The sequence below is a fragment of the Plectropomus leopardus genome, chromosome 9 (assembly GCF_026936395.1).
Source record: "Plectropomus leopardus strain MGB_pleo_1.0 chromosome 9, ASM2693639v1, whole genome shotgun sequence".
In the NCBI taxonomy this organism is placed as follows: Eukaryota; Metazoa; Chordata; class Actinopteri; order Perciformes; family Serranidae; genus Plectropomus; species Plectropomus leopardus.
In genome coordinates, this window is record NC_142184.1 from 25,263,099 (window position 1) to 25,281,463 (window position 18,365).

General features: G+C 37.6%; 2 protein-coding genes across 3 annotated transcripts; one reads left to right on the forward strand and one right to left on the reverse strand.

Moving 5' to 3' along the window:
* Positions 1-1,109: 1,109 nt before the first annotated feature.
* Positions 1,110-17,367, reverse strand: ppih (peptidylprolyl isomerase H (cyclophilin H)). Its single transcript, XM_042492598.2, has 9 exons — positions 17,159-17,367; positions 8,462-8,526; positions 8,269-8,292; positions 5,862-5,906; positions 4,676-4,718; positions 3,763-3,855; positions 3,389-3,476; positions 3,244-3,284; positions 1,110-1,661 (listed from the first exon to the last, which is right to left on the reverse strand). Exons 1-9 carry the CDS (start codon positions 17,222-17,224, stop codon positions 1,593-1,595), a joined length of 534 nt encoding a protein of 177 aa, XP_042348532.1. The 5' UTR covers positions 17,225-17,367; the 3' UTR covers positions 1,110-1,592.
* LOC121947515 (putative G protein-coupled receptor 160) lies at positions 8,538-15,260 on the forward strand. Of its 2 annotated transcripts, none has more exons than XM_042492597.2 (2): positions 8,538-9,367; positions 13,502-15,260. In XM_042492597.2, the coding sequence occupies exon 2, from the start codon at positions 13,547-13,549 to the stop codon at positions 14,642-14,644; it is 1,098 nt and encodes a 365-aa protein (XP_042348531.2). In that variant the 5' UTR covers positions 8,538-9,367; positions 13,502-13,546; the 3' UTR covers positions 14,645-15,260. The 2 variants fall into 2 exon arrangements, with proteins under 2 accessions (XP_042348531.2, XP_087938467.1); XM_088082341.1 differs by lacking the exon at positions 8,538-9,367 and adding an exon at positions 10,690-10,981.
* Positions 17,368-18,365: the final 998 nt, after the last annotated feature.

The window sequence follows — 18,365 nt, forward strand, 5'->3', positions numbered from 1 at the left end:
TTTGCTCCTTCTCTTATACTGCCCTGCCCATTAAACTGCTTAAATGCAGTCATTATCCCAACGCCACTTCCAGTAGCATGGAGCAGACAAACCCAGACTGAGTGTGAGGCTACCCCACCGCAGCCCCCCCCCTCCATCCATTGTCATGTTAATGCTCCACTGGCACTGTTTATGAGCACTGGCTGATGTGTGAAGAGCTCGCTGTTAATGGCTGAGTCCCGTTCTCCCACACAAAGATGGGCTTTAGCATTGACCCCAGAAAGCCTCCCCACGAAGAGACTCCCCCTCCTCCCCCTCCTCCTAAAAAAAAAAAACCTTCTTCCTGCTTCCATAAGAACAGAGTCTCCATCTGAAAGGATTCTTTTGTGCCAATGGAACGAGGTCCAAGGCAGAAGAGGGAGAGCGTGGATGGGGGAAGGGGTCTGATGGCTTGGATTTGTATGGATGGCTGGGATAAGAGGAGGTAGCCATAAGTTCAGCAGAGGATTGCTTGGCACTGGAGTGTATGCCTTGGAGGACTCTCGCGCCTTTCACTGTAAAGTGTTTCCCTCTTTTGCTTTGCGGCAATGAGGTTGAGATTCATTTGTATGCACCATCACTTCAGAGTCCAAATATACGTCTGTATGCAATTTAGGGATAAATTCAATACATTTAAAAATGAAAGAATAGCTATATTTTACAAGGTCAGAAACATATACGGAAGATGAAATTAGCTCCCCAAAACAATGCACATCACACTGGGTATGCTGTAGTAAATTCAGAGCAGTTTATGTGACTAGTTTCTTCATTAGAGATTAAATTGATAAAATGGAGGATTAAAATATTAACATAAAAAGGGCCTGATACATTACTAATATTTTCAGATTTTTGTGACTTGGAATTGGTCTTACATTCCATGGCAACACTGTAATAAATACATATATTTTGTGGAACTGGTTGACAGCAATTAAATTATTTGTTACATCTGCATACTTGAAATAGTATACATACATTGAGTACTTGGGGTTCAGAGAACAGTGCAACATTTAATATTTTATTCCCAACAATAAAAGAAAAAAAACCTCTTTAGCATGATGCCATTTAGATTTAAACAAACAAGAACTCCTCCATCCGTTTACAAAAATGTAAAAAATTTATTGATCATAAATGATAAACAGTGTGTGGGAATGGGAATGCTTCCCATGTGGAACAAATCTTTCCTTGGGATTATAAAGAACCTTTTTTTGTCCTTTTATAACAGCATTCACAAACTGTCTGTATTTGGACTCAAAAAACATCAAAAACGTTTAACAAAATGTTTTGGAAATTGACTTTTAAATCCATATATGAAGCACGTCTTGTCCGCTCCAAAATCCACCTGAGATATGAATATCAGAGTTTGGATTTGGATGCAGCAGTTATCTTGGAATCAGGTTTACTAAACTCAGCAAACTGCCAAAGGGTCGTACTACTGATCTTAATGCAGTACTTCAATGTGCATAATGGGAGAATGCTTCCATACACAAAAAACATGTGGGTGTTGATGTTTGCTGAGGAGTATCAAGGGAGTATGAGACACAATGTCATGTGTACAGAGGTCGTGTAGTTCTGGATCACATCTCTCCACACTGTGCGATGACGATGGGGAGTTTGGGCTTGTTGTTGGGTCCCGTAGGAACATTCTGTTGGCAGAAAGGAGCACAAATATTCATGTAAACATTACACTCAGCTCAAATTACCCCTTTATGCACAAAATCCATAGTGTGTTTACTTGTTACATATACATGAAGATGAAGCGCAAGATTAAGGTACTGCAAATGTCAGTGAATGGGTTTAAGTCACAGGTTAGATGTTTGCTTTGAAATATTTGTCTAAAGTTTTAAAAACCACTGTGGAGATAAAAGCATTCATAGTGAATGTTAAAAATGTTAAACAAGCATTTGACACATATCCTGAAACACATATGCGGCTCTCTTCAAAACAGATTTCCATTCAGAGATGAGTGAAATAATAGTATAGTACAGCATGTTGTACAATGTGGTGAGTGTTAAAGGAATACTTCATCCACAAAATAAACAGAAAGACTATAAATATGCACACACACACACACACACACACACACACACACACACACACAAATATAAATATACACAAACATATACATCTCAGTCAGTTAATCATTCATGCCATGTCTCCTTAAAATCGTCAAATAAACTTTCTTGCATGCCTCCAGTGAATAAAGAATCCAAAAAATGGCAGAAAACATTGCTGTCTTGTCTTTGAGAGAGGAGAGGAGGTAGTAACAGTGCCTGTGTCTGTGTAAAAGGGGCAGGTGGCATGCAAAGAAGAGTGTGAGATTTTGATGACGTGTGATATGTGCGACCCACAGCCGGGAGATTTTAAATGCAGCTGATAGCAGTTAGCAGCTACCCCAAAGAAGAAAAACAGCAACTTAAAATGTGCACAAATTGGGAGGACAGTGAGGTACAAGAGCTCCTTAACCTGCAAGCAGAGGACAAGATCAACCACCAGATAACAGGGACGGTATATGATTGTCATTGCAGTGATATTCCATTGATGTGGTTTAGAAAGTGCTGCCTGATGCGTATGTTATACACCACACTAGAAGCCAATGCTGCTGTTTTACACATCACAGTCGTCATGCATCTATTGCTTCTGAAACAACGCCACGCTGTCTAAAATCATACACCGGGGCAGCATTATGCTTGGACTGTTTGGTTCTGTTACAAAAAAGCAAAAGCAGTTTAATAAAAGGTTTTATTTGTGGTCCCACTGCAGGATCTCTGCGTAAAAAGGGCTTATATCAAAGCATTCATTTTACAAAATCTCACACAAATCCTGCAATATAATCCAAGTCTCAATTTATCCAGTCATATGCTCAGTGTATTTTTGGGAAACACTGTGCATATGACTGGATAATTGAGGCATGTATTATACTGGAGGATTTACGTGACAGCTTGTAAATGAATGTCTGGGCATAGTTTTGCTGTTGTTAAATGAAGTCTCCAATGACTCCAATTAATCAACAATGTTTGTCATTTTTGGATTCTTTGTTGATTCCTGGCATGTGAGAATAACATTTCCTTCAGGAATTCAAGGTAACACAGCATGATTAACTGGTATATAAATGGTAATTTTGTCGGCGAAGTATTCCTTTTTTCACCATTATGGGTGGTCTCCTCTCACAAATGTAGCCACTGAAACCAACATATAAATATAAACTAATATTACAATGTGTTTTACCTCAATTTTTCTCATGATCAGCAAACCATCAACCACTTTTCCTGAAAGACACATGAACAAAATGGGTAAACACTGGCACATACACAAACTGAAGCATCGCTCTAAATAAATATTCATGCAAAATTAATATGTTAGATTTACTCACCAAAAACAACATGCTTCCCATCTAACCAGTCACATTTAGTGCAGGTAATGAAAAACTGACAACCATTTGTCCCTGGACCACTGTTTGCCTGAGTAAGACAAACATAATTGAGAAAATGGCAGTGTTAAAAATCTGTTTGTCTGTATTGGTTTGGTTTAATTCACTTTGAATGGATCAATCAAATTCTCTTGTCTACAGAGGTTGGGGTCCACTTTGAGCGGATTTATCAAATCTTAATTAACATAATATTCGATATAGTATAATAGAGGATATACAAAATGAATGCAGTAAATGTTAATTAAGATGAAGTCAATGTAAAAAGGCCGTTTGCTGATTCAATTGTGTCCCTAACATCTGAACATTGATCTACATACCATGGCCAGAAGACCAGGCACAGTGTGTTTTATTTTGAAGTTCTCGTCTGCAAATGGACCTCTGTAGATGCTGCAGATACCAGTTCCATCACCCTTTGCAAAAAAAGACAGAAAGCAGTACATAAGATAGGGCTCACAAAGTTTTAGAGAAGGTTCTACCTCATGAACTGCAGTAATTCAGCAGAGCCCCACCAGGAGGTGCAACACGGGGGGATTGTCCTCCTGCTCAGTTCACAACTCAACTGCAGCTTGTCCAACATCATGGAAAGATTTATTCACTAAATGAAGACAGTTCCTTAAGTAAATGTACAAAGGCAAAATGCCAACGAGTTCACCAGCTTTTATTATCAATGTCTTTGTATTGTTTATGGGGAAATTACCCCATTAAACAAACAGATCCAGCCAACATTCTTCTTCTCTAATCAAGCTTTTTTTTAAATGTTATTTTTGGCCACTGACTGCACATGTCCGGTTACTGAACACTGCTAATTCAGTCGTTAGCTCTAAACTGTTTTAAGTCTGTAGCTTGTGTTATGTGTTTGACATTTTTATACTGTTTTATCATTTTAACTTTTTGCTGTTGTATTTTTAGTCTGTTTATTATTTTATGTGATACTATTTATGCTGCTATCTTGGCCAGGAAATCTGAAATCTCAATGAGAATATTCCAGGTAAAATAAAGATCAAATAAATACGAATAAACAAGTAAAATACCAGTTTTTTCCCCACTGAGATGAGGTTTAGTATTCACAGCAAATATACTTAACACCTTGTGTGTATCTATTTTGGGCATCAATTACTATGATGAATGAGTGTCAGAGTTCACCCAAGCCTGAATCCAGGCCATAAATGCAAACAGTTATGCAAAACATGTAACCTTTAGTCATAATAGAAGAGTTGTGCATGTACTTACATTTACAAAGTCCCCTCCTTGTACCATAAAATCTTTGATCACCCTGCCAACAAACACATCAGTACAGTCAGATTTGCTGTAGTAAACCAAAAATACACACAGGCAGAAAGACTGACTGGTAAGATATGCTGATATATATGATGTGTGAACATTTTTTAAAATCAAATTAAACATAAAATGTACTTTGATAATTTGTTGTATAACAAAAAACATAAAAATAGGTAAACAGTGTTTTTTTCCCCCCACAGCCATTTGCACCTGCTATTAAAATCTCTTGGGTTATAGTATTAAAAAGTGGAGAGTGAAGGAGCAACACAGATTGGCTCACACCGCTGTCAATCATGACGTCAACTCAAATAACTAATTAAAACCAAACTTATCAGAAAAACAAGCACTTGAACAGACATCAGTGTGATAAGAACTACCTAAAATGATAGAAAAGAACTTTGGGGGAAATTATTTGACATGTACTTTTAATTATTTAGTTTGGTCCATGTCCTATTCCCTAAGATGGAGGGGGCAGGGTTAAAAACCTATAGTGAGGGCAGCCTCCACGTGGTGATTGAAATGTTTTGGTTTCACTTTGGGGGGAGCTGTCATGATGTTCATGTTTATTATACAGTCGATGGTGTGAACAGACAGACTTTGAGCTGTCCATATATGATCAGATCACCTAAGACACATGTTAATACCGTGTGTAAACAGGCACATGGACACTGTAGTTCCCATGAAACACAGCAAGTTACAGTTTACTCACTTCTAATGTATATATTATAGTTGCATATGAATGAACCACTAAATAATACCCTTGAGGATGTAGTTTAATATGATTTTTGGCACATTGATACTACTGCTTTAGTAGCATTAATAAGCCAACAGCAGGTGCCTATTCTGGATTTCAATGGTCAGCACAACTAGAATTCCTTTCATTTAAAAAAAAAAAAAAAAACTCATTCAAGTTCTGTTATTTTATTCTGTGTTCAGGATCTTACTAGTTAATAGGTAAGTTAGCCTCTAAGAACTATAAATATTAAGAAAAACAAGGACAGAACAGCCTGAATGCCAGCGTTGACAGTGAATACCCAGGAGAAAACCAGGTAAAATAAAAAAAAAAAAAATATATAAAAATCTTTCAAACATCATAGTATAATGTGAGCTCTACAAACCAAGCTGCCATGGTATATACCTGTGAAACGTGCAACCTTTGAAACCAATAGGGACTCCATCCTTCCTGTAGGACAAAAGTTTAAGAACAAAATGAAGTTGTTGGTGAAGATATCACGTTGTATTGTACGCTAAACGATTACTTCTCGCAGAGCAGGTATGTCCATGTTAGCGATGAGTGGTTTTGACAGAACATAGTGCATCATTTCAGCAGGTCTGGGTACATACCACATCTCTTAGACAGCTCTTAGACCGTCATTAAAACGATCCTGTTCTACTGTAGATGACTGGGGTTTACATTGCATTGCCCTTAAATTTGACTATCAGTGCGTATGGGCAGACTGCCATCTTTGCATACGGGTGCGCCTCCACATTTGACAACGGCGCAGAGCGTTTATCAGTCTAGTAATGCAAAACTGCTGCACATCCATTTTCATGCACATTGTGGGTTAAAAGCTTCCTTTAGCATTCTCCAAATACGCACCTTTCACATGTAGATCTTTGTCTTTGTTTGTTGATTTACATCTTTGCATAAAATGTGTGCTTTGTGATTCTTACAACAGGTTAATGTGTCCTGCAGTTTTGGCTGGTAATGGGCATTACATGTGTTACATAAAAAAGTGTTTAGCTGTATACACTACATCAGCTTCAAATAATCTGCAGAGCATCTGGTCAGTAAGAGGACGGAGTTGAGCACAGTTTTGTCTCGCTGCACGTATGCATTTGATCTCTTCTACTTATCTCAACTTAATTAAAGTAGTTTCGATACAAGGAGGCACAGCTCCAAGTAATGATTTTTCCTTTCGTTCTGCTGCACTCCTGCCGCAGCGATACTTCCCCTGTCCTGGCTCTTTGTCATGCACATGCAGATACCCTTCAGAGACCTGTTTGAGCATATATGTGGCCAAATAGTTAGGCTTCTCCAGCAGAAACCTTTTGTGTTAATCAGGTTTCTCCTCATTTCTTATTCTGATAAAGGGAAGACAGTTTCTTATTTTCATGTCTGAAAAATCTGATTGCTACCAAATGCTGTGAATAATCAGATTTCTTTGATGTAAAAAAAAACACATTTTTCAGCCTGGACCCTATTTTCCCAGGTTTTTTTATGTGATAAATGGAAACAACAACTTTTTAAAAATTAGCTGCGTGGCAGTGAAACAGGCTGCAACGTCACTGTCATGCCCTGCTCTTAGTTAAGTTCCTGCTATTTATCAAGTTTCCCTCTTGTGCGATTGCCTGCCCTGCCCTAATGTGTTTCACCTGTGTGTCATTGTCTCGCCTGCCCCAGTGTATTTAGCCTCTGTCTTCCCACTGCTCTGTGCCAGATTGTCTTTACCACCTTGTGAGCTTCCCAGCATTCCCAGAAACACTTCCCAGTGTTTCTTGTGTATTGCTATTGATCCTAGCTTGTTTTTTGACCGCTCTTTTGCCTGCCTTTTTGGATACCTTTGCCTGTGGACTGATATACCGTGTACTGACCTTGCCTGTAATAAAGATCCTTAACTGCTACTCTGTCTGTGCTGCTTTGTGAATCCTTCATTTGTTTGAGCCTGATAGTAACTTGTAGCAATAGCACGCTGTCATTGTACAGCCAATAAAAGTGCTTGTTTTTGTCACTGACAGGCTTACATCGTTAATCTAAGTGTCTGATAGTATAACGCAAGGACCTTACGGAGAAATAAAACATTTTTTCTTTTCCTTTCACTTGATCCGGTCTGTTTGGTATTGCAATCCTGCAAGACCTCAACTCATGAGACTTGATTTAACACAATACCAAACAGAGCAAATCAAGCAAAAGGCAAAGAAAAGTGTTTTATTTCTCTGTAGGGACCTTTCCATTATGTTGTCAAACACTTTTGATAACAATCTGAGCCTGTCAGTGTCAAAAACAAGCACTTGTAATAGACGTGCATTGACAGTGTCCTATTGCACCAAAATGGTTACACTGTAGCCTAATTCTCACTCAATACTGGACCACTGTCAAAAGTTGTTGTTCCAATTAATCACTTAAACACAAAAACATAGGGAAATGGTGTCCACGTTAAAAAAAAGGCTGAAGTTTCTCTTTAAGTGCACATTAAAGGTCCGGTGTGTAGGATTTAATGGCATATAGCAGTGAGGTTTCAGAATAAACACTTCTCCTGCGTCCCAGGCGTGTAGAAGAACTATGGTGGCCGACGCAAACACACAAATCGCTCTATCTAGAGCCAGTGTTTGATTTGTCCACTCTGGGATATTGTGCAACAAAATGGTAACTCTGTGTAACAGGACATGCTCTGTATGTAGATAAAAAGGGCCCATTCTGATGGAAAACACAATATTTTTTATTTTTAGGTGATAATAAACACACTCATGAGTATTATATTAATTTCTTCCAATAGATGTGCAGGATGGTGAGGTAGTGTTTGTGTAACATTACACTGCCTTACCTGAACTCCCCAGTGCAGAACTGCCTGTAAGAGATGATGAGATTATAAGTAACATCTTTCAATACTCAGACATATTCTCATTTGTTGTGAAAATATACAACTGTAATAATCACTTTTCTCTATGTGTATTTTAAACAGACCATGTGATCAAATAATCTGACTGAGCAGCCTGTGATGCACAATTCCTCCTTACCGAAAATTCTCTGCCGTCTTTGGAACAACATCGGCAAACAGCTCGATCTTCATCCGTCCGACATCCTGCAAAACAGTCAAGAAAACTTTTTGTGAACACACAAATCAAAGAGATAAACAGTGTAGACCTTAAAAGGTCAGACAAATAGTTTCCCTTCAGGGAAAACGATAGTGAATGAACAGAAACTGGTCATTCCTGTATGACATGGATGGCCTCAGCAGGACTAACCAGTTACACTCAGAAACTTGTCAACAGAAAGTAATTCAAAAACACATCACATTTGCTGAGTATTTGGTGTAGGATTTCTTCGCATCTTCATTCCTTCAATTTCTGGCCTTGAATACACACACTCAGACACATACACACATCGTCTTACTCCTCTTCGATCTTTAAGTTCTCTCTTGACTCTACTGAAAATATCAAGTAGACTGTTTCATCGCAACAACACAAGCTATTCTGTCTCGCTTCTGATTCCCAGCGGTCAAAGCATACATAAGAGAAAGATGTAAATGAGGTGGAATACATTAAATCCTCTATGAGTTGTGTGTATGTGTGTGTTTGTTCACTCAGGCCTCCCACAACCAAGAGAGACATGCAAATGGCCGACTGTTAGGACACTGTCCACGTGTCTGTATCTGTGTGTGAAAACAAACATTGTGCTGTTGTGAAAAGAGCAGTTTGTCCATATGACATCACTGCACCACGCTCCCTTCAGTCCACACATGCGACTCAGTCCAACAAACACCCATTGGATCACCTGTTAAGAACAATACAGTATGTTTTGTTGTTTCTGGGCAATGATATTAAATACAGAAGCTGAGCGTCGGTACAGAACATTCATTAACCACACAGGATTTCATCTGCTGAGGGTTTTCTGTGGCTGGAGTGTGACGTACCTAACAACAGGTAAGACAGCATATATAATTATTTTTTCTAACTTTTTTTTTTTCAGATAATACACTACTGTCTACATTTTGATAAATGTAGTGATGAAATACTTTTGCTGTGATGCTGAAAGGAGGGTATCGAATGCCATTTTAAAAGATCGCTTTGGCTTTCTCTAAATGGAAATTCAAAAACTGTGAGGAAGATGAGAAATGTGCACTGAACTAGGGATGGGCAATATGGCCTATAAATAACATCACAATATTTTTTAGGCTTGATCGTGACACACAAGATATACGTAAATGTTGATATTCTCCCAACTACTGCAGACCACTGCAGACAACTAAAACACTAAACTACTTCATAAACTACTATTACAATAAAGGTAAATGAAGCAATGTTATGATTAAGTTTGTTAAAATGAAGTTAAATACTGTTGCAATCAAATCAAATAAGGTACTGTTATAAAAAAGTATAAGTACTGTTGATATAAAGTCCTGTTTTAATAGTTGGTTAAACACAATTCTATTAGAAAAGTTTAAGTGCTGTTAAAATTAAGTTAAATTAAGCACTGTTAGGATAAAGTACTGCTGAAATAAAATTAAATACATGCTTTTATAATTAAGTTAGATAACGTTAAATTTAATACTGTTAAAATAAAGTGCTGTAATAATGAAATTAAATAATGTTATGATAAAGTTAAATAAAGTACTGTTCAAGTTATTCTGAAGCACCTGTCTCTTCTCAGTGAGGAAGTGTCAATGTTTTTCCTGTGAACTTTAAGCTTCTTGCCCACAGCAAGCTGTTAATAATTGGCTTTAAAAAACGATGTGACAATTTGCAGTGGATTTTTGCCTCCCTCATTTTATATATCCCTCGCGGAACAAGCCGCGATACATCAAGTACAATTGATACAACACCCAGCCAACTTCACTACACTGCCTTTAACTATCCTGTGCATATTTTGTACCTTGAAGTACCTGGATGCAAATATTTACACCAAGAGCAAACAGCCCCACATGGCAAAGAGACAAGGAATCATTAGACTGCGTTTAGACTCCTACCCCTGCATTTTAGTATGTCTGCACGCATAAGAAATGCAATAGCTGGCCAAAACACCTGATTGTGCCAACTTTTCAACAGACATTAAAAGCATGGTACAGCAGCTGTCAGTGTTACAGCCTGGCAGGCAAGCATTTCTAAAGCAACTTTAGGCCTCCAACATTTAACAATCGATGCAGATTCTTCCTAATGCTTGGGTAACTGTATAGGGATGTATAGGGTGCAGGTGAACAAAACCACTCACAGGGTGTGGTTTCAGCTACACGTATTGTCCGTAGAAGCTGTGTTCCCAATCCAGGTTATCTGTTACAGGACATGTAAATCGACATAACAAGAGGCAGCCCCCTCGGGGGCATATAGGAGGGAAAACAAGTGGGCCTCCTGGAAGACACAGTAGGTGTGTCCCACAGAATGTTTGCATTCACAATGTGAAGGTGGAGCCGTAAAAAGCTGCCTGAAAGGGAGCCGCTCCACCTGACGGCGGTTCATCGACAAGTCCAGATGAACGCGTGCAGGACCTCTGACTGGATCTATACTGAAACTCACTGGATTGGGACAACCCTGAACACAGAGGTACAGACAGTTTAGGGTTACATGTATTTTACTTCTTAACTTGTTGAGTACATGTTACATGCATTAAATGGCAGAACTTGTTTCTCCTGTCATCAGTTTTACAAAATAAAATGCAGGACAGTGTGAGCTCTTAGAATGAGTACCATTGCTGGAAAAAGTAAGTAACAACATGCAAAAAACTGAATTTCAAATGTGATATGGCTGCACAACATATCATTTCTTATCATCATGGCAATGTCAGCTGGCATAATAAACATGCCAGGAGAGACTGTGAAAGAGAAAAGAATGTTGGAAATAATTTCCTTTCACCTATTTTCAAGTTTTTGTATTTTAGCAGAAAGCATCTGAAAGGCAGAACTAAGTACACCTCAGTGTGTTTACTTATCACTAGTTATATCATTATGGTGGTATTCAACTCATATCACATATTATATTAGTACAATAAGTGTGATAAAGGTATGTTTTAGTTTGAATGCAATTTATCTGAGAAGCAAAAGTGTGTTTCAAAACTACAATAATTAAAGTCAATATGAATTTATTTTGCAGGGGAAAAAAAAAATCACCAAAAAAAAAAACTTGTGTGCAATGTGTTACACAATGTGTAATTGTGTGCAGTAACAGTGTACTGTACTGACAGTGAGCGACAATGGAATTATCAATGCTTTACTGATTGTTTGCTTTTCTTATCATAAACGTGGAAAACTAGTAATATCTCCGCTGGTCACATGCCTTATTTAGGTGGGTGTGTGATAACGAACAGTACTAATCAGTTATAATTACACATCTGGTGACATGATAATGTACACTCAGCACACACATTTACCAATTCAATGTTATCTCTAGTTAACTTGCACAACAAGTTTAGGAAATTAACACATTAGCTAAATTTAGTCTGCGAGGCAAAATATATATAGTTGTTTATCTTTCAAAATGTGATTCAGTGTTTATGAATTACACAAAAAATATAGATGTTATAAAACCTAAAACGTCCAGTGTGTTGGATTTTGGGGCATCTATTGGCAGCAACAGTATATATTATTCATTACGACGTTTCCATTAGGTTATAATCACCTAAAAATAATAAGAAGAAATAAATTCTTCTTTGCCAAACTAAAACAACTTGTTTTAGACCGTCCAACAACTGACTTCCAGGAAAACTGCCGTTAAAGGTTTATTAATAAATTATTGGGTGTCAGAACTGTGCATAGAAATGTGCACTCGCCAGGACCTGATGCAACATTTTAGGCAGTTTAGAAGACAATTGTGGTATCTGAACAACTCTGGTAGTTGTCTTAAAGACTTGAAAGTTCCAGTCCTACAACCTGACCACTAGATGCCACTAAATCCTACACACTAGACCTCTCAAAGAGGAAAAAATGCATCTAGTTTCACTTATGTTCAAGCGAAGAGTTTTAAGAGAAAACATTTGACAGATTTCAGACATCTGTCCTTTGGCTGGGTGTTGAATGAGTCTCGGGTATTGGTACAATGTCCTGCCAGGGTTTCCCACAGTGTTTTATAATCAGAGATGAGACACCTCAACTGAAACAAAACACACCATTACTTACATCATTAAAAATGAATCTACTTTCATGAAATATAGCATTAAAAAGAGGAGAGGCACTATTTCATGCATAAAGTAAACCACCTTAAATTCAATTGTAAAATTGCAAAAACGAGCTATACGTATCATCAATAATGCTGACTATTATGCACACACAGAAATACTTTTTCTAAATTCTCATGTTATGAAATTTAATGATCTGTTTTTATTATAAAATAATGCAAATTATGTTCAGAGCAAAATCAAAAATGCTCCCTGACTCAATACAGAGGTTCTTTTCAATTCAGGACAGTCCTTATAATCTTAGAGGTGTTTACAAGTTTACTGTACAAAAAGCTAAAAAAGGTATGAAAAGAAGATGTGTCTCCATTATAGGCGTTAAATTCTGGAATGATGCCGACATAAATTTAAAAACATGTCATTCTTTTTTGGTTTTTAAGAAAATGGTTTGTAAAGCTATTTTTGAAGCTTATAAGTGTGATTAATTATCTGTTGTTGTGTCTTCTTTGTTTTTCTGGAGGTTGGTGGACCAAAAAGTTGATAATATAGGATAGGCTTTAATAAGCAGTCTGCTTCTGCCGATGCCTTTTCAGTCAATATTCAACACATGATTCTTGAGTTAATGATTTTGTGATTTTGTGTGAAATGTCAATACTGTGTACAATATTTGGTGTTGTCATGACTGAATAAACTAAACTAAACTAAACTAAAGTCTGTATACTTAGTATTATTGTTAGAAAGGCTGCCATCTACTTGCTAAATTGATTATAAGATGAGATGTGTCAGAGTCTGTGTGGCTTTCAATCTACCAGTACCTGCTCAACCATCTCTTGCCTCTTGGTGTGTGAAAAGCTTGCAGACTCATGCATCTACACGCTTTTACTAATCATTTATTGCAGTCTATTATTTCTATAGCCAAATTTCCTTATCAATATTATCTTGTCTTTCTTTCACAGCATTTCCTGGACCATCTTGAACCGAACATTGTTGCTGTATAACTAATGCTGCCTGAGTCGGCAGCCCAAACTAGCCATACAGTCAAAATGCTGGGTATCATAGAGCAATGGGATGAGGCATCTGGCTGTCACACTGGCAACACTGACAAATATCTGTTACTTATGTTTTTCAAGTTGGGACTGGACGCAGCTGTCCTTCACTTATGCTGCCCGAAGCGGTACACCTCCTTTTTAAGCATATGCAGCCTGTCCATCGTCCTGGCTGACTTGGTGATGGTGTTATTTGTGGCAAGCATGTGGTTTCTTGGTCCCGACAGGTATCTTGTGTCACTCTGCTTCATCTTGGCAAAGGCCTCAACAACATATGGAGCACTGCCGCTGCCCATGATGTGCCTGGGTTTTCTGGACTATTGTTTAGTAGACAGCAACCTCTGCAACCAGAGCACCTTTGGCAAATACCTGAGGAACGCTTCCCTGACGGTGCTGGTGTGGATACTAGCTTACATTTACTCTTTTGTTTCTGCCAACTCTGATCTGATGGAACTGGATTATGTGACAGGGATAAAGGCTCTAGTGTGTCAAGTAGAGGAGTCTGCACTGATTGCGTATTTTATTTTGGGGCTTTTCACATGTGTAATATGCACAATGCTGCCCTATTGGTCAATGATTCCCCAGTGGCTGAAAGAGGCTGAGAGGTTATCTGAAGAGAGGGAAGAACAAGGAAACCAGAGCAGCGACTTCTTGTTCATCTCAACCAACAACACCGAGACAAAAAGCAGCAAGGAGAACTATCAGGAGGAGACCGTCCAACCGTACCCGCCTCTGTGGTTCAGCCTAACACTGGGCTTTGGTGTATTTTGGATACCCTATCTCACCGTTTCTGTGGCCTGTATGGTCTTAGGCTACGGAGTACCTGCCTATATCACGGTTAACCTTCTATGGTTGGAGTGTACAAACAGTTTCCTGATGGGTGTGGTGTTCTGGGTAAACAGCAAGTCGCAAGGACCATACAGCCAACTGCCAGAAAACGTGTGCTTGTGGCACGTGTACTGGCATTTGAGCAAAGGGACGCGACAACACCAACTCCCTGTGGCTGTGTTTAACCCATCAAAGGTGAAGAGAAACTCTCTCCTTCACGTGTAATAGAAAAAGAGGTCGACAATAAAAATGTTACATCGCACACCTGACAGCCATCAGCAAGGGGAAGGCATGATGGGAGAAAGTGAATTAAGACTTGAGCTACTATCTATGAATGGTTGACCTGTGTAAACGCTGCGTGTTGGATGCTTAAACTTAAGCCTGGACACAGACACACATCTCTCACCTCTCCATCAGCACATGCAGAAGTGTTTGGGGGCAAATAATTAAACTGCTCAAATTCTGCAGCCGACAAGAGGCTGTGACTGAACCTTCAAATGTAACTCTTTGCCGAGTTTGGGAGCAAAGTTTTGCTGAAAGCTGTAATCATAATGCTAAACTTGTGAAAAGAATACAGAAATCACACCATACATTTTCTAATTTCTACATTTATTTGTATGTGTTTGTCATACAGCCCTTTACAAAGATAATTTTAGACTTGAGGGAAATGCTGTGTTGACTCATGATTTATATGTATTTCTTTTTTTTTTTTACATGTATTGCTTCTCAATAAATATCTCGAAACACAGTCCTCCATTTTTCTTCCACCGAACCATGTATTATTCTACCCTTTGTTTATACAAATAAATAATAATAAATGCATTTCATGTGTAACAATTTATTTCAAGAGGTTTAACTTTATTCTTGACCTTAATGATGATCATGTGATATGATTGAAAGCTTATGAATCTTAAAGATGACAAAATCGATCAAGATGGATGTATCGTTACATCCCTCACGACAACTGGGCAAACACCTGCTGCTTAAAATAAATGTTGCATCCAAAATCGCATGTGCACTACATACTAATGCTATTGCTCAACATACTTTTGTGTACATAAACAGTAGTACGTATATTTTCAGATGCACAGATCTGTAATTACCACGTCACTTTCTGAGTGCCTCCTTGCAAGTTGGAGACACATAACCAAGTCAACCTCTGGTAACTTCAGCTCTACCAGGAATTTAAAGATAATTTTAAAACTATATTACACCTACAGCTAAGTACAGTCTTACACTACCCACATACTTACTCTAAAATGTAAGCATTAGTGGCATCATAGAACTCTTTTGGTCGCTGTTCTAGATAATGTTGTCCTCTACCGTATTGCATTGTGGGATACAGTATGTAATTCACGTACTATTGGTACATAAGTATCTCACATATTCTTTAGGGATACTAAATCGCATCAGTATGAAATTTTGTGAACAGCCCAAGTGACATGATTAAAAGTTGCAGATTAGCTGCATCTACCTTTTAGTGAGATTTCTCATTTAGTCATAATTGAACTGTACTATGTTAGATTAAATCCTCGAGAAGTTGAGCAAACAAATACATTCGATTAAGATTTATGAGAAGTTCCAAGATTTAGAAAAAAAAAAAAAAAAAAAATAGCATAACATCTATCTGGGGCATACTGTATCTGAGAAAATGATTTAATTAAGGTTGGGCAATGAATAGATATCATGATATGAAACTAGATATTGTCTTAAAAGTGTTTTCTGGTTAAAGTTACAGTAAAGTTATGTAATTTTCTTTTCTATTATTTGCCTTAACCCATTAAGTGTATAAATATATTTCTGTAAAATCACCAATAGTCAACAATACAATACTGTTGCAATATCAGTGATGAGATATGTGGTAAAATATTGTGATTTATTTTCTCCCTATCACCCCATCCTATTTTCAATTCTTATTTTACAAAAGGAATAGTTTGCAAAACAAATCCAAACCTGTGCAACATTTTCAAATGGCAACCTCAATTTAACAGGTGAAGAGACAGTCCTTTCAGTTTTGATGTGGCTGTTACTCATGATGTCTATTCAAAAGCGGCTTGAATAGCCTAATTTTGCAGTTTTTTTTAAATAACAGTTATGTGTGGAGGCCAAGAAAGGACCAAATTTTACTTTTGAAGACATATTAGAAAACAGTTTGCTTAAAAAATAAATACATGAAAAAAAAGAGGTAAGATTACCAAAATGAGATCAGACAAATGTCATTGTAAAGATGGATTAACACAAGTTGAATAAGGCTTTTTTCCCATGCGCTGAACATCTTGATATATCTCAATTTGACCGTAGTATAATATTTGATTACTTCTTAGGGTGTTTAAGTGTAAACTAATTTGTGTAAACTATGTTTAGTCCGGGTGATGGATTAGATAAGTATCTAAACTGCAATAAAGCGAAACAATAAAACACCTGTGAGTGACATAATTAAAATACAAAAACACATAGACAACCAACAGACCGTAAATACACTACAAGACGCTCACCACAATATAAACCGAAAGAGAATAATGGAGATTTTACAGTCTGTGGTCTACACATTGTTCATTGTGTGTATCTGGTAAGTGTAGTAAAGTGAGGGCATTCAAATACCACCAGCGTACTTCACTGCATAACAACATTTAACCAAAACACGACATTAGTGACACTGGCGAGATATGGCACCGTTAATTCAACGTTAGCTAGCATGAAAGTAAAGTCCGCGTTAGCTAAGACTCTTTCTCTACTCACCTGCCCTCCAATGGTTATGTCGAAGAACACAATCGGGTTGTTGGGATTTGTTGATTGAAGAGACATTCGTACACTTTATCCCCTCTTTCAGACGAAACAAAAAAGCGTTTTAACAACACGCGAGTAGTTTGAATCACCAGCATATGCGCTGTTAGCATGTACGGTGGCTCAGGAGAGACATACTACGGTTAGCGGTTGCGGACAAAATCCTGCCTTCGCGAGAAAGTAAATTCTTCGTAAATAGTACATTAATAGCAAATACTTGGGTAAATCCACCAATGTACTGTTTAATGGTAATTTAATCTAGAAAAACAACAAAATGTTCCTGCACGTATTAGGTAACTTCCCGAGTACTTGTGCTGTTACACTTAGCATGTATAAATAGTATATTTTTTTTTTACTGCAGTACAATACCAACAGCTGTCCATAACTCCCAGACAAAAGCATGTATTCCTATTAACAGGACAATAAGAAAAGCTAATCTGGCTTTCTATTATGCTCTTTCTACAGAAATTACCAATATATTGTATATTGGGTCAATCATTACATTTGCATTTCTAATAATTAACCAAGGTCTTCTGAACTGCATTTTAATGCAAAATAAGATTTTTAAAGTAGTAAGTTCACATCTTCAGAATTTACTGATGTACAGGACTGTTCATTATTTAAGGGTAAGCGCAAAACAGGGGAGTCTCTTCAGATATTTTTAAGCACTGAGGAAGGAATTATGTATGGGAGGGACATTTCAGCTTCAAATGGTTGTTTTTTTATTTCTTTTAAATACTATATGAACCCCCAAACACCAAAGTGGGTTTTAAAGGCATGTTTCTTTGAAAATTTCTAAAATCTCACCATTTATAATGGCCAGAAACAGTGAAATATGGTTATTTATTGTGGAAGTATAGTCATACATTTTCCTCCAGTCCACCAGGGAGGCTTAAGAAATATTTATACATTTGTTGCTCCAGGGAGGGTTGGAAAAACCAACAAACAAACAAACAAAACACTTCAACTAAAGCGACACCCGAGCCACCCCCTACTCTGATAAATGGAGTACAGTCCCTAATACAATTAAGTACACAGGCACATAGGTTAAGGACCCTGCAGTATATAGATATATTTTAATTAGATCCACCTTTACCAGCTGCAGCCTTTAAGTAATGAAGCCATACATGTATCAATAATTAAAATTCAATAATATCTGATT